Source organism: Prionailurus viverrinus, chromosome B1 (assembly GCF_022837055.1).
Source record: "Prionailurus viverrinus isolate Anna chromosome B1, UM_Priviv_1.0, whole genome shotgun sequence".
NCBI lineage: Eukaryota > Metazoa > Chordata > Mammalia > Carnivora > Felidae > Prionailurus > Prionailurus viverrinus.
In genome coordinates, this window is record NC_062564.1 from 2,855,421 (window position 1) to 2,873,056 (window position 17,636).

Genomic DNA, 17,636 nt, shown 5'->3' on the forward strand with positions numbered 1-17,636 from the left:
TATAGTAAAAATAATCTTAGTATTTCACTCCTTATCCACTGGGCTCACAACAAAGGAATCCACAGTATTTACATCACCAATGCCTGTCTTTTAAAAACTTAGCTTTTCAGTTCCCTCTAAACATCCCTAGAAGTTTCCTGTTGTGGCCATGTGTCTTCTTTTTATCTGTGTGTTTTTTCAGTCCCATAAGTTGCACACGTGAGGTCACGGTTTCAGTATGCACCGATAACCAACACTGAACCAGCTCTTATAATTAGGAACATCTTTAGAGTTTTTGCGGAAAGAGAATTGTTTGCTTAAAAATAGTTGATGCATTTGTTTAAATGTTCTTTCCCGTTTCCCCTAGTGAGACTTTCCTCCTTCCGTTGTTTTAAGTAAGAGTCTAACAATGTCTCCGGGGTAATTTGTAGGTTATGATGAATGTGACCCTAAATTCTGACATTGTTGTAAACACAACATAGTCAGTGCCGTGAGAGCAGGGCCAGGGCCCTGCCCAAGGACTTGTGGACGCTTTCATGGAGACAAACCACACAAACTAGGGACTGGCATTGAAGCCGGTGGCCATCCGGCTGAGGTACGCCTGATATGAAATGCTATACGAGCGGATGACACCTGCTGTGGTCAGATCCTCAATCTCTAATACTTGGGACACAGGTCTGCAGACATCTAAAGGGACAAGATAAAAGAAGGGTGGGGAGCCGTGGATGCTTCCAGAAAGTGGGTGGTTTGGTGCTGTAGAGGGGGTGCGGGAGGCACCGTGAAAGCTGACGCATGGGAAGACACGATTTCGACCCAGTGCTGAGTGACTAGGGAGCTGTTTCCTCTGATGGTGTGGCACTACAATGACACGAGGACATTAATACGCGACAAATACGTTCTGCTTTCACACACTCTCTCTGCTAAGACTCCACACACACAGGACCACGTGGAGCATCATGACCGTGTGTAAGACGGGGCTAAGCTAGGAAACTCGGAACTCGCGAACTTCCCTTCCAGCGATGCGTACAATGTTCCTAAATTCTTACAATTTAGTGCATGAGGTCATACACGGAGCCAAGTCATTTTTTTCTTCAAAACACTTCAGTAGGAGTGACAGATGTGTGGAAACATTCTTTTTGGATGGCACATGATTGTGACATTTCAAGTAACCGGCATCACGTCATTCTGTGGGGACACTGATGTCAAGAACTCATAGAAATGTGCGTTAATTTTCCCGTCTCTCCATAACTTTGGGTTTAGAATAGTTAAGTGAAAATATACTTATATTATACTTATATTTATACTTAGTAAATGCATACTTATATTTACTGTGTGTGTGTATATATATATACTTGAATATTATATATATATGTATATTTAGTAAGATGAATAGACTTAATCATTCAATGTAACAGAAAAGAATAATCATTAGTTTCGACATCAATGTATGTACAGAATATGCAGAATGATCACTAACCCTAAAGTGTTGTGTGTTTGGGGCGCCTGGGCAGCTCAGTCGGTTAAGCGTCCAACTTTGGCTCAGGTCATGATCTCACAGTAGGTGGGTTCGACCCCGCATCGGGCTCTGTACTGACAGCTCGGAGCCTGGAGCCTGCTTTGGATTCTGTGTCTCCCTCTCCCTCTGCCCCTCCCCCAACCATGCTCCGTGTGTCTCTTTCTCAAAAATAAATAAACTTTGAAAAAATAAAAACAAGGGGCGCCTGGGTGGCGCAGTCAGTTAAGCGTCCGACTTCAGCCAGGTCACGATCTCGCGGTCCGTGAGTTCGAGCCCCGCGTCAGGCTCTGGGCTGATGGCTTGGAGCCTGGAGCCTGTTTCCGATTCTGTGTCTCCCTCTCTCTCTGCCCCTCCCCCGTTCATGCTCTGTCTCTCTCTGTCCCAAAAATAAATAAACGTTGAAAAAAAAAAAGAAAAAATAAAAACTAAAATAAAGTGTTGTCTATTTAATGCATTAGTTACTTGAAACTATCTATATCTATATCTATATCTATATCTATATCTACATCTCTATCTGTATCTCTATCTCTATAAACCATGCACAATTTCAAGTTTGCAGGACTATTTTACATTTCAGGAAGTGTGTGCTCCGTGCTTGACCCAGGTGTGGAAACATTCTGGAGCACAGCTACACACACCAGAGGCAGACCCCTGGCCAGCTGACAGCAGCACGGCTCGCCTGGCACACGTCTCAGCCTGCTGGGCTGGGCAAAGGCTCAGCCATCCAGACTAAAAGGGAGAAAACCTCTCATGTTCATGAGTCAATCTGCTTACATGGCAGCAAATTAAAAAAAAAGCAACTGTAAAAAAGCAGTTTCCTCACATCTCGTCTGACGGGGGCCCTGATGTCCGTTCCACAGGCACTTACAAAGAGATGGCCGTCAGCCCAATGGACAAATGCACCTGCTGTTGCAGGGTTTATGCTTCTCAAAGATAAAACAATAATAACTAACATATTCCATTACTCAGGGGCCGCGAATGACCTATAAGAAACAAGACCCAGATTTACCATGGGGCATTTCAGGGCACATTTTCTTTCTTCTGTTTATCAAGGCGCCAAGGGGAACCTGTTCACAAGTCCAATTAAAACGCAAAAAGCTAGACTAAGCCATGTTCAGTCTTTGCAAAAGAAAATCACAGAGTGGAGCACAGCTGGCCCTAAAGCAGGGGTCTGAATCTAATCTGAAACAATATCTAAACTCCAACGGGGCACCACGATCCCAAAAAGACGGTTTCAATAACCACAGCGAGTTTGCACAACCTTAATGTACAGCCTTCAAACCCTTCCCCCAGCAGAATCTACAGTAGCTGAGGTTTGGCGCCAATGGTCGGCCACGACAGAGGCTTCCAGGGCTGGCGGGGACTCCTCACCTTGCACACGACTGCACAAACCCATCCCGCAAAGTGACGCACCCCGACGTCGAGGAGCAGGAACCCAGCCGGCGTCTAGTGGCTGTTTGAAACTTCGTGTAGGCTCACACAGCACATGACCCGCCAGGTCTGCTCCCCGGGTCTGCGCCGGGCACGGGACGAATCAGGGCGGGCTGGGCACGGGCTGGGGAGCGCTGGGGGACACTGCGCACGTCTCCGACACATGCTGCCAGCTGAGGCTCTGAACTGACCTTTTGGCCTGGGCTATTTTCCAAGTCTTGTAACAAACAGACTTCCTTGGAAGCTGGAAATAGATTTGTGCCTCCTACAAAAGTCCTTTTTTCCCTTTAGCTTTAATATGCATTAAATATGTACTTAATTTAATATGCATTAAAAAAGACATATGCAGATGATGATTATGTGTTTAGATCAAGCGGGAACTGGATTCTTCTTCATCGGCTTTGCTAACATCTTCACTGAAATCCCTTGTAAATGCATCCTGTGGGGCAAGATGGGCCCATTCACACTAGCTGCAAGGCGGAGTCCAGCCTCCAGCAGGGAGGGGCCGGCGGCAGACAGATGGCTTCAGTCCCGACTCTGCCGTGGACTGACCATGCAACCTTGGGGGGTTTTCCACTTTTGGGGGCTCCAGTCCCCATCTGCATGATGCGGATAATGATAGTGCTGCAAAGGTCCATTAAAGGGCTCAGACTGCAGGCATGTAAATGCTCATGACAGGGCCTGGCGCGTAGCGGAAAGTCACAGAGGCCTGATGTACAGCTGGTGTCATGACTCAGGGCTCAGCAATATGACGTACGACCAAACGATGTTTGTCAAGGAGCCAAGGGTAACATATCGTGTGTATTCTACTCTGAAGGTGGGGGTGATCAGTAAAGACAACAGAAGCAGTTCCTAGACCATGTCCTAAGGGACTAAGTGGATACGTGTATATGCTCCAAAACATTTTATATACGGTAGTCTTATATTTATAAACACACATATATGCATTACATATATACATGCATATGTATATTTAACATAAATACATAAACACACAATCATGTATATTATACACATGTATTTATATGTGTATATAATATATATGGGAATAGACACATATGTATTTATATACGTGTGCATACATGTATATATGTACTATTACACACATATGTGCATATATGTATTATATATAGACGAATGCATACACGTACCTGTATGTTGTACAGACATGGCCTACAGGTAACTTATATGTACATAACTTATATATAAGTTTTTCTATGAGTGGGCTATTTGCAGGTCACATAAAGCTATTTGGCACAATACGACTTTATCCTGTTCTCCCTCTCCTGGAATATACAGGTGTTACATTTAACCATGTAAAGTGCTCATGGCACCTGGCACGCATAGTAGGTCTCTGATAAATTGTTCACAACAAACTTACTTCACTGACTAATGCCTTTCATCGAAAAAGCAAACCTCTATATTGGGATTGGGACCTGGATTCGTTTTTCATTAGACGGTCATCTTAACGGCTTTGATTGCTCCCGTATGCAAAGTGCATCATGCTTATCTGTCCATCATTTGGTCAAACTCTGAAACCCATACGTTAATACCCAGAGCCTCCCTTGTTCTCTTATGCCGTTGGCACGAATCAAATCTTCAGCGACCCAAATCCAGTGTCAGCAAATAAGTTAAAATGGAGAGAAAGAAGCCTCAGGCACCTTCTGCAGGGACATGCGGGACTGCGCGCAGCAGGCAAACTGAAGCGGTTACTTATCGCAGCCTGCACGTCCGTAAAGCTAACGGCCAGACGAACTGATTTTATCTACCATCTACACGTACTCTTTATCAAAGGCGAAGTGTTTCTCACCTCCTCGGAATCAGGGCTCCGGTCTACACATTACTGCAGTCAGTAAGGAAACCGAATGGTGTCACGTCTACAATGTACACAGAGGAGTCAGTCTCGGGGAGCTCAACAGTAACCAAACTTTCCGACTCGCGGGTAAAGCTTCGTGCTTACTCTCTGCAGTTTCCGAATTTAAATGAGGTGGAGAAAACGCCATCCCTCCCCCTCCAAAAATGAAATAGGTTTTCCAAGTCCCTGAACACCAAGGAACTTAAGTGAAATGTCCATTTCTCCCTTTTGTAAAATCTAATGGACGATAGTGAGGCAAGAAATACTTGAAAGTTAGAAATAACACTTAAAAAATTCAGCGCTAACTTTCCATTTTATTATAAAAGTTGTATGTATTGTCCGTGTTACTGAAGCAGTCAGTATCAAAAGCTTTAAAATGCAAATTGGCTTTTTTTTCCATTTAACAACCATTTCACTGAGCATACTATAACTTCTTTCTACTGGAATCCTCATCTGTATGTAGGAAATAATTTTGTGATTTAATTTTTTATTGTAGCTTGAAAGCAATCGTCCGTCTAGAATATGCACTTTTGAAGCAGAAAAATTCAAATGCGTGTATAAATTAGACCACCTTATGTGTGTTGTATTACGTTTCCCATCGGCACAGAATAGTTCTCTTAAGTGATGTAATATTTGCCTTTGAACAGCCAAAGGCCCCTCATTCCTGACTTTTCTAGAAAGTTTTAGACATAAATTCAGACCACGTCCTTGAAATCAGTTGGTTCCACTACAGACAAAAGGCGGCTCCCTGACGCGCTGTCAGCGATTTCACGCTTCCCAGGATGAATTACGTGCTGGGTTACAACGGCACCCGCTTCCCGTCTCTGTGCTCAGTTCTCTAACACACAAGGCTTCTGAGACATGAGATTGCTAGGGGCAGAACGGGACGGAAGCAGGGAGCAGGGACTCTCTCCCTAGGTCTTCCGGAAACAAACCCCCATTGGCTCCTCTCTACATCTGTGACTCCAGCCAGCGGACCCCACCGATCCCTCTGAGGTTCTTGTCCGTCTGGGGGGATAACAACTGTGTACGTCCTGAGAGGCGAGTGAGGCGATGTGTGTAAAGCTCACGGACTCCAGCCTGGAGGGCAGTCGAAGGTCCAGGACTGGCACGAACACCTACACATGCACACACTGAACGTGAGCTGGTCGGGTTCCAAGTCAGACTCGCTGTAATATCTGAGTTCGGTCTACGGGCCATAAGAGGAGCCTCAGGGACACACAGGGGGGCGATTCAGGTACAGGCGGCCCTGCCTCGGCCTGGTGCTCCGTACGCAGAGCTTGGGGACTTGGTGGGACAAACGTGGCACGGGCGGAAGGGACTTGAGGAGGGCACAGGGAGGTCCGTCTGAGTCCCCACCTACTGGCTGTGGGGAGACGGGAGTGTTCTCAGCCTCAGGCCCGGCCCGGCTCCTATGGTTTCTCTGCTGTTACCCCACTCTCTGGGCATTTCTCTGAGCTGATGGGGGCGCTCAAATCACCACTCCTCACGCTCGTCCCCACTCGTCAGGAAACCAGTCTGACACTCGGCGTGTCTAGGACAGGCACAGAGCCTTGAGTCCATACTGGACCACGGCACGGGACTTCCCCAGGCAGATCCCGGCAGCGTCACACCGTTGTGCCGTCATGAGGCCCAAAGCACGTCTGCCAAACCAGTGTCACCGTATAGCTGGCCCTGGGGCAGCAGGGGCCTCCACCAGGGCGGTTTCAGTGCCATGGAGTACTCCCCCAGATGTTTTCGTAATGCCCAGTCACGTTCATTTGGTTGCAAACTGCAGATTTGGGCTATCTCCGCTATTTGCCTTTTATTAAATCAGGAAGGTAAGGAAAGCACTGCCTTCTCCACAGGGTTGTTGTTATGACCGAATGACGCAGCACGGACACGCCTGACGCAATCCAATGTCTACAGCTGCCGTTCAAAAGCGCGGTCCCCGTCATTACCACTGTGTCCCCAGACCATGCGCTCCTCCCAGCAGAGTGCCACCTCTTCTGTAAAAACCGATCCCAGGCTGAGCATCCATGTGATCTCATCTACATCTTTTTTTTTAACGTTTATTCATTTTTGAGAGACAGAGAGAGACAGAGAGAGACAGAGCGTGAGCGGGGGAGGGGCAGAGAGAGAGGGAGACACAGAACCCGAAGCGGGCTCTGGGCTCCGAGCCATTGGAACAGAGCCCGACGTGGGGCTAGAACCCGTGAACCTTGAGACCATGACCTGAGCCGCAGTCCAACTCTTAACCAACGGAGCCACCTTGGCGCCCCTAACCTCATCTACATCTAATCGCTCCCTGCTATGATTGTGTCAGGCTGTGTGTCTGGGGTCCCGTGCACTGGTGCAGACTCCAAGGGCAAAGGCTTGTCTCACGGACCTGCCTACGCCAGCAGTCGTAAGCCAGGTGTCCTCACAGACCACGCATCACAGAGTGCTGGGCGGACGAGCCAGGGTGTGTGCAGCACCTCCCGGTGTGACGACTTTCTTTGGCCCCTCGTGCCCACCGTGGGTCTCACATGCTTCCTCCACAGGGTCCGAGGCATTTTATCCGCTTCTCTCTTTGTGAAATGTGCTGCTTCTTTCTTTCTCTACTCCCCAACTAAGGACTTAAAAAGCTAGGTCGTGCCTCTTTCCCTCCGAATGCTGACATAGTTGGCTCTCTGTGTTGGAGTCTTATGATGCCAACCCATTTACTGGCAAATATAGAGCACTGGCATCGGCATTCTGCAGTCCAAGCTGTAAAGAGGTGCTAAAAACCTGGGTATGCATAATTGCTTACACCAATGAGGGGTGGCCTTGACACTTAAATACGGCCCGTACGCCATCAAAGCTAGTTTTCATTTATGCACAGGGCATTCCGTCCAGCCCACGCTCAGGATGAAGCAACTCAACATTACGGTGACACACTAAAGGTTCTTGCTCATTGCATCGACCTGTGGAGTAACAGGCACATATGTGAGGCAGCCTCTACGTTCAATCCAAAGGAAACGCCTCATCAGTTAAAACAAAATGTCAAAGAAAATGCCACTGAGACTGTCTGACTGTGATCCCCAATAGGCTGGATTATCTTTAAGGAAAATGATGGCTTCAAAGCTTTCCACACAGCTTTACAGATCATGGAAATATCTGTCCATCGGGTCATTTTTAGTAAAATCAATTACGTCCCTAGAAATACTTACAACTGAAAACAAGATCAATCTTAGAGGAAAGTGCAAAACATTCTTTCAGTTAAGCTTCTAAATTGTTGCATTCATATTAAATACATTTTGAAAAACGTCTCATTTTATATTGTTTTAACCCAATAAAACAAAAGGGGGAAGTCAGTGTGACATTGGCAAAAGAACGGACACACAGGTAGGTGGAGGAGAGTAGGAAATGCAGAAATTGAGACCCATGAACACAGCGAACCGATCTTTGGCAAAGGAGCAGAAGGCAATACAAATGGAGCAAAGACAGTCTTTCAGCAAATGGCACCGGGCCACGCAGACATGCACGTGCCAGGACTTCACACCCATCACAAGAATGACTTTGAAATGGATCAAAGACCCAAATGGAAAGTATAAACCTCTAGAAGTAACATAGGAGAAAACGTAGGGGACCCTTGATTGGGGGGATAACTATTTAAGTCCAACACCAGAGGCATGTTCCACGAAAGAAAGAACCAGTAAGTTGTACTCCATCAAAACTGAAAACTTCTGCTCCGTAAAAGACACCATCAAGAGATTGAGAAGAGAAGATGTAGCGTAGGAGGAAATACTTAGGAAGGACATCTCTGATAAAGGACTGTTAGCCAAAATATACAAAGAACTCCTAAAACTCAACAAGAAACATCTTTTTTTTTTAAAAGAAGGGAAAAAGCTTGAAACATAAACCTCACCAAAGAAGGTAGACTAATGGCAAAGAAATATATGAAAACATGTCCCACATCATATGTCACCAGGGAAATGCAAACTAAAACAACAAGGAGGTGGGGTGCCTGGATGGCTCCGGCAATTAAGCATCCGATTTCGGCTCAGGTCATGATCTTGTGGTCTGTGGGTTTGAACCCTACATTGGGTTCTGTGCTGTCATAACAGCTCAGAGCCTAGAGCCTGCTTCAGGTTCTGTCTGTCTGTCTCCCTCTCTCTCTCTCTCTCTCTCTCTCTGCCCCCTCCCCCCTCTCAAAAAATAAACATTTAAAAAATTAAAAAACAAAACAAAACACACGTTGTTAGAAAGGCTAAAATCCAGAACACTGACAACAGCAAATGTTGGTGACAATGTGGAGCCACAGGAACTCTCACTCACTGCCGGTGGGAATGCAAAGTGGTGCAGCGCCTTTGGAGAATGGCTTGACAGTCTCTTAGAAAACTAAACATACTCTACCCCTATGATCAAGCAATCATACTTCTTAGTATTTATTCAAAGGAGTTGAAACTTACGTCCACACAACACCTGCACTTGAATGCTTACAGCAGCTTTATTCATAACAGCCAACATTTGGAGGTAACCAAGGTGCCCTACAGTACATGTGGGAGGATAAATGAACTCTGGTCCATCCAGAAAAGGAAGGGGCCAGTATTATTTAGCACTAAAAATAAAGGGGCCATCAAGCCATGAAAAGACACAGAGGAACCCTAAATACATGTCAGTAAGTGAAAAAAACAACTGATATCTGAAAAGGATACATAACGAAAAAGTTCATCTCTATGACCCTCTGGAAAAGGCAAACTGTGGAGACGGGAAAAAGATCAGTGGTTGCCAACAGTCGAGGGGCGGGGGAATGGGGGTAGATAACAGGCAGAGCACAGAAGATTTTCAGAGCAGTGAAAATGGTCTGTATGGTACCATAATGGTTCGTATTTGTATTTACCCATTTTTCCAAACCCACAGAACATACGATGCCAAGAGTGAACCTTAACCCAAGCTATGAACTTTGGGTGACAATGATGTATCGAAATGGGTTCACCAATTGTAACAAATGAGCCTCTCCATTTGTTGGTGAGGAATGTAGGTAATCGGGGAAGGATTTATGGGAATCTCTGTACTCTGCTCGATTTTGTTATAAACCTGAAGTTCTTCTAAAAAACGGCCTATTAAAAAAGGATGTGAGAATAAAAATTGCATTTACATAATTTACATAGTTGCCTTATCATGCATCATGTCTTTCTCAGACACTCAACAAATTTTAAATGGCTTTGCCTTTAAAACCTAGCATACACTTGACATTTCAAGCACAGCACCCAGAGAACTTAAAAAGCAAAACAAAACACCAATGCCTGTTCTCCATCCAAGACTAGTTAACTCAAAATCCCTGAGAGTCAGACCTAGACATCAGCAGTTTTTAAAGCTCCCTACACGATTGTCATGTGTACCCAGAGTACAGAACCATTGGCATAATGAAAAGTACATAGGACGTAACTGGAGAGGAGCGACTTCAACTCTAACTCTGCAAACCAGTAGCTTTTATTTCGTTGGTAAGGCCGTGTGTGCCCTCCCTTTTCAGAGCTGTCAGGGGATTGAGAGATAAGCTGTTTGAAACATTTGGCACATAGTAGATACTTTACATTGTCAAGCGTTATTAATGACAACCTCTAAGCTATGTGCAAAGTAAGCAGGGTGTTAAACGCCCAGGAAATTGTTATCATCAGTAACCCTAAACATCTAGTGTTACTGCCATCTACGGGGTTAAGCTCATTTGAGGAAATAACTTTATTTAGGATTGAACGTAAAAACCTACCGATGTATCTTATTTTTCTAGCTTCCTGTACTGTTTCTTAATTAAAATAAAACAGTACTTTATGAAATAAAAACTAAGAAATATTATATTGTCTCATTGACTGTCAGGAAAAGCAATAATTATTTGAAAGGTAAAAATAAATAAATGAAAATGATCACAAGGAGTTTAAGAAGTATGGAGGAAAATCAACTATGTTCTGTAAACATTTATGCATTTGTAGCTAAGAGTTTAAATAATTTTAACATGACCAAAAATACTGTACTGTGCACAAAAAGAGATCAATAGACTAATTTTATAGTTGAAGATCATGTGAAAACGTTTTACAAATATCTTCAGAGCAAAAATATTGTATGTGTAGAAATATTATATAACTTTCCATTTTTAGAAATTAGGTAGTTAGATTATTTCCGATTTGAGGCTAGTTTTAATATAGCTGCAATGAAAGTTTTGGTGTAAATTGTGTGTGTGTGTGTGTATGTGTGTGTGTGTGTGCATGAACTTTGGCTCTGTTTATGGAGTTAATTACTATTTTTTAAGACTACAGCTCTAGAATGGGCCCAAACTTTTGACCCTCTTAAGAATATTATTATATACCATAAGTAGCTTTCCAGAAAACTTACTGCACTTTGCAAATCTGTGACTCATTTATTGAGCACCGACATATTACAGAGAGTGGGTGATCCACAAAGAAGCCGGGCACTGCCTTTAACGTGATGGGATTGACAAAGAGGTGGGGGGTGAATCGGAAACTCACGCTGACTTCTGCCTTCGTGTTTTGTGCGGAGACCCACTGCTAGACGGCGCGTCTCTACTCCCTCTCGAATTCACCTACCCACGTGGAAAGAGACAGCCTAGTGAAGGTTTGCTGTAAACATCAGAGGGTCTAGATCCTGATGGAACCAACGTGATTCTCTGCAAGCAACTTTTCAGAATCAGAGCTGACTTTACATACATGGTTGGGATATTTTACGCGGAATAAATTGGTTTTAATCTTAGCACAACGCCGGAGACCAAGCCCTCACGTGCTGTGGAGAGGGTCTCTGCACACTTGGGAATCTGGAGTTCTCCTAACGGTGAATCTTGCTCCTAATTAAATCTGCCAAGACATGTGAAGGCACTTAACACTCACGTGTACACGCAGGAGGCTTCCCCGTGTTATTCCACAGTCCATCTTCCCGACATACGGCTGCTGCTTGTTGGCCTGCTTCCAGCTTAAAGCCCTCATTACATTCATAGATCACTTTACTATCCAGCGTGAACTCGTTGCCCGTAAAGGAACCATTTCCCGGGGACTCGGGGATTCCACAGGACACAGCTGGAAAGAAATGGCACAAATGGGGAGTTATTCTTACAAGACGTTATGATACTGGCTCTGTTTCTATTTTTATCTCTAGCACATATACAAATAGTAAGATATTTATATTTCTTTTCTTTATGTTTATTTATTTTTGAGAGACAGAGACAGATCATGAGCAGAGGAGGGCTAGAGAGGGAGGGAGACACAGATTCCAAAGCAGGATCCAGGATCCAGGCTCTGTCAGCACAGAGCCCAACGTGGGGCTCCAACTCACAAACTGCGAGATCATGACCTGAGCGGAAGTCGGACGCTCAACCGACTGAGCCACCCAGGTGCCCCTGAACTCTGTCATACAGTTTAAACACACTGAGATGTTTTCAACACATGGCCGGGCTCAGGATTGCGCAGTATCGTGCTTTTTACATCATTTAATATTGGAAAGAAAGGATAAAACGGTATCTTTCCCATCACAAAGTTGACTGACGCGTTGGTGCTGAGATTTCACAGGGATCAGAGCTGATCCCCAGTCTGGCCTCCCTCACCCCCCACGACTGGGTTTTCCTCGAAGCGCCATCAAGTTCTGATGAGAGGCAAATCACTTAGCCGACATCCTCAATGCGTCCACAACCACAGTATCTGTTATCTTATGAATTATCTGTCAGAAAACAGGGCCTGAGGAACCGACATACTGGAGGAGAAAGGGAGATTGCCTTGAGCAGAACAGCTCAGTCCTCCAGGCGCTAAGCAGGCCCGCTTTCGGTATAAGGCCGGCAAGAAAGCAGTATGAAGGAGGCAGGCATTTTTTTTAATGTTTCTTTATTTTTGAGAGAGACAGAGACAGAGAGAGAGGGAGACCCAGAATCCGAAGCAGGCTCCAGGCTCTGAGCTGTCAGCACAGAGCCTGACGTGGGGCTCGAACTCACGAAATGTGAGATTGTGACCTGAGCCGAAGTCGGACACTTAACCGAGTGAACCACCCAGGCGCCCAAGGAACAGACATTTTTTTTTCAATATATGAAATTTATTGTCAAAATGGTTTCCATACAACACCCAGTGCTCATCCCAAAAGATGCCCTCTTCAATACCCATCACCCATCCTCCCCTCCCTCCCACCCCCCCATCAACCCTCAGTTTGTTCTCAGTTTTTAAGAGTCTCTTATTCTTTGGCTCTCTCCCACTGTAACCTCTTTTTTTTTTCCCTTCCCCTCCCCCATGGATTTCTGTCAAGTTTCTCAGGATCCACATAAGAGTGAAAACATATGGTATCTGTCTTTCTCTGTATAGCTTATTTCACTTAGCATCACACTCTCCAGAGGAACAGACATTTTTTAACAAACAAGAAAGATGAAGAGAGTGTTTAGTATAAATATTTCCTTCTTCAATTTACTAGCTCTGATCCAGACTCATCTACTATGAGACAGAAACCAAACAAACAGACAAAAAACACCTCTCATGTGAAATGACTGTAAGTTACAACAAGGGCACAAAGTAGGAAAGCAGGACAGAGAGATCAACAGTAATTCCCAAGGATCTACACCCAATTCGGGTGCATTTGTCAAAGAATCGTTTTGCAATAACTACAGTAATGGCCTTCCTTCACTCGGTCAATATTTTTTTTTTCAACGTTTATTTTTTTGGGGACAGAGAGAGACAGAGCATGAACGGGGGAGGGGCAGAGAGAGAGGGAGACACAGAATCGGAAACAGGCTCCAGGCTCCGAGCCATCAGCCCAGAGCCCGACGCGGGGCTCGAACTCCCGGACCGCGAGATCGTGACCTGGCCGAAGTCGGACGCTCAACCGACTGCGCCACACAGGCGCCCCTAATATTTAAGGTATTATTCACCTCATGGGTTTTAAATTGGGGTAGTTTAAAAATTTTCCCACATTGATTCCAATGAGAAACTACGTGTAGCATGTTAGAGCTGGAAAGACAGACTGAAAGAGCTTACATAAACTTATCAATTTACGGATAAGGAAAAGTGAGGGTCAGAAAGGTAAAAGGACTTGCCTAGGCTATCAGAGAGACTGTGTGAAACCTCAGGCCACAGAGCAGACTGGTGACACCCAGCTGAGTCCACCTTCTGTTCCACGAGAGCCCCAGGGAGGAGCACACTGAGCTACACTGGTTCTGAGTCTTTTCGTTGTCATTTTGTTCTTTTGTCCTTAGCGCAATTCGTGAATAAATGCGATGGAAAATGGTCAGAGAAGGTAACGCATTTTTTAATGTAGTGGGTGATAAAAATCAAATTTCTGGGAAGTCCAAGCACTCAAATTTCTCTTGTGCTTAATTTTATAATCTGCTATTTCAACATCTATCTATATGAAAAATACATATGAAAAAAATTACATGATATACATATGAAGCATACTATAGTAAAGATTTGCAGTAGCCAAGGGATAAAAAAATCTTAGACATATAGACATCATTTTTTTTTACAGGGGAAACTTTATTTTTTGTTTAATTTTTTATATTAAATATAATTTATTGTCAAATTGGTTTCCATACAACACCCAGTGCTCATCCCAACAGGTGCCCTCCTCAATGGCCATCACCCACTTTCCCCTCTCCCCCACCCCCATCAACCCAAGTTTGTTCTCAGTATTTAAGAGTCTCTTGTGGTTTGCCTCCCTCCCTCTCTGTTTGTAACTCCCCCCCCCCACCCCTCCTCCCTGGTCTTCCATTAAGTTTCTCAGGATCCACATAAGAGTGAAAACATATGGTGTCTGTCTTTCTCTGCCTGACTTATTTCACTTAGCATAACACCCTCCAGTTCCATCCATGTTGCTGCAAATGGCGGGATTTCATTCTTTCTCATTGCCAAGTAGTATTCCATTGTATATGTAAACCACATCTTCTTTATCCATTCATCAGTTGATGGACATTTAGGCTCTTTCCACAATCTAGCTAATGTTGAAAGTGCTGCTATAAACATTGGGGTACAAGTGCCCCTATGCATCAGCACTCCTGGATCCCTTGGGGAAATTCCTAGCAGTGCTACTGCTGGGTCATAGGGTACAGCCGCTCTGGAAAACAGTGTGGAGGTTCCTCTAAAAACATACAGACATCAGTTTGAATAAAGCATTCCAAATAACATCTGGCTTTCCAAAGCCATTGCTTTACTGAGGCAATGTATCCATCATTTGCAAAATGTTCATCTTAATTTCTTGAAGGCAGTGAATGCCCCTTGTGACTGGATCTCTCAGGGTCAACAATCTGTTTCCTCACCAATTCCTCTCAGGAGTCACTCAAGTAATCATTGGCTCATTCTCACAAACCTTAATGTCCCTGCCGCTAGCTGAAGCGTGCCCAGGGCCCAGTTCCCTTCTGGCTCTCATTTGGGATGAGAAGCCAATGAAATGACATTTCTCTGGCAGATGAAATGAGAAAGAGGACATTATACAAACACCCAAGAAACCCTACCTTCAAGGGATTCATACCCCGGAGGCCCAAACAGAAAAGGTATCTAACTACCTATGTTAAATCTGGAAGCTCATTTCACGCGTGAACCCTGATACTGGGGACTTCAGAAGACCCACTTTTTGTCATCTGATCAGCCACTGGGAATCTGTTTTTGGCTTTGAGCTATCGGTTTTAACAACTCTGTAGAGTGTCTTAACAACAGGTTGTTTGGCGGGGCTTAAAATAAAGGTTGGCGATCAATCAGCCACGAAATTCTAACACTTCTGATTCGATGAAGGTTGGTGATATCCTTACAGACTCCCTTAAAAGGAAGACTCATGCTAATGTCTAGTATGGGGTCATCTATTCATTCCTTCCAAAATTTTTGCATGATTACTATGTGACAGATATTGTTTCGATCACTTTTTAAATGTTAAGGAGTAAAATGTATGTGACTTTCAAAATATTCATTATGTTCTTCCTTTTATTATAGCTGAAGGGAATACATTGTCTTAGTATTTTTTCATTGTACTAATATAGCATTATATTTCCCAACAATCTAGGCAAATGAGCACATACTCAGCCCATAAATTCATCTTCTGTGGAAGAGCACGGACTTTAAAGTCAGACTTCTCGACCAGTTCTTGTCCCTGATATTTGTCAGCTCTATGACTTCAGGTCAGTGACAATGAATGTCTGGTTTGCAGGTTAATAATGGCCACCTCAAAGGCAATTGTAAGGAGTCAACGAAATAATGTACACAGAACAAAGAGCACTAGCTTGATACAACATAAGTATTCAATACTCAAGAAAACATTGTGGGGCCCCTGGGTGGCTCAGCTAGTTAAGGTCTGGCTCCTGATCTCGGCTCAGGTCATGATCTCACAGTTCATGGGATTGAGCCTCACAGCAGGCTCTGCACTGAGAGTGGGGAGCCTGCTTGGGATTCTCTCTCTCTCCCTCTCTCTCTGCCCCTCTTCCACTCTCTCTCTCCGTCTTCAAAATAAATTTTAAAAAGTGACTTGCAAAGACAGCAAAGAGGAAACCGGTAGTAAATCAGCTTCTTTCTACTACACGTCTCATGAGATATTTAACGTTTTGGTTTCGAATATATAAATGGAAGGGCTGCTGTGCCCAGTGTCATATTCTTTTATGAATCGAACCCTTCATGGGATTTTTTTCTTTACGTATTTAAGACCAAACAGTAGTTGTCATTCCTGTCTTTGGAGGTTTAACACCTCTCTGATTTTTTTCCCATTTTCCATTTCCCATGATTGCTTGCTATAACTGACAAGCCCTCCTTTTCTTTCTGCTACCCATCGAATTTCAACTCTGTACAATTCGCGCTCCTTTTTTTTTTTTTTCTTTCTCCATTTTTTTTCCCTTCAAAGAGTTCTTGGGCTGTGACTCTCACCTTAGGCTTGTGATCCTCACATCTTGACAGCCACTCAGTCCACGTGGTGTTGTCGCCTGCTGTCCAGCTGAACGATGCCCACATCTCAAGCTTAATGTGTGTAAACCCTGAGGTTGTCATCAGACCTTCACCGTAGCTACTACCCTCACAGACTTTCTCCCAGTAAGTCCAGTTAGAATTTTCCATTCACTTCTTGTTTACATGGCCCGGATTTGGTTGGTGACCACGTGGTGCCTGCTTATTTGAACATTTGCTTCACACTCTACTGGTATCCTAGCTCACACACCCAGTATCTCAAAATAGAATGTCTACCTTTTCATTATCTGTTGGGAGGGTTGTGTTTTTTTTTTTTTACCTTTTCATTATCTGAACCCTACTCGTAAGGCTAAGGCAAACCCAGAGAGAGATCAATCACCCAGTAAAGCCTGGAATGAAAATAGTATCCTGCAGTAGGGATGCCTATGGACTGGTTAAAGTAAGAGGTATATTTAAGTAATAAGGTCTGAAACGGGACATGAAGGCAGTCTGATAGGTACCAAGTTTATAACCAAAGACCAAGTTGAACATCAGCAGTATAAACAAAAGAACTGCATATAAGCTTAGGAACTGGAAGAATGGAGAGCCCATGAAATGCTCTGCAAAGAATGGGATGTGCTAAGAGGTACAGAAGAAGACTTGCTTTGCAAGAGAGCAATGCCAATCCTTCACACATTCTGCCGAAGGCATAATGAAGAACAAGGCAGCCACACAGCCAATGCCTCAAATGACCGTGGATTTCCGCGGGGTCATAAGTATACAATGTAAGCATGGAAGAATTTTCTATTAATTAAAATGTGTGTATGTGTGTGGAACTTTAAATACATACACATATAAATATTAATTACGGACTGTAATAGAATAGCCCAATTGCCATCTAGAATTTGGTTCTGCTCTGTAATATCAGGGCTTGCATTTGTTTTGTGTTAATAATCATGTTGGGCCAAGTAACAGTGAATTTGTTACAGTCTAATAAAAGTATCAGAGACCGATAATA

The 17,636-nt window shown here is 44.1% G+C and overlaps 1 protein-coding gene across 1 annotated transcript in view; it reads right to left on the bottom strand.

The window, feature by feature from the left end:
- Positions 1-17,636, bottom strand: part of CSMD1 (CUB and Sushi multiple domains 1) — a gene marked incomplete at its 5' end in the record, with an annotated part of 688,146 nt that overhangs the window by 87,276 nt on the left and 583,234 nt on the right. Inside the window, one exon of the mRNA XM_047855978.1 lies at positions 11,621-11,806. Coding sequence (XP_047711934.1) covers positions 11,621-11,806 — 186 coding nt within the window. The remainder of the gene's footprint in view (positions 1-11,620; positions 11,807-17,636) is intronic.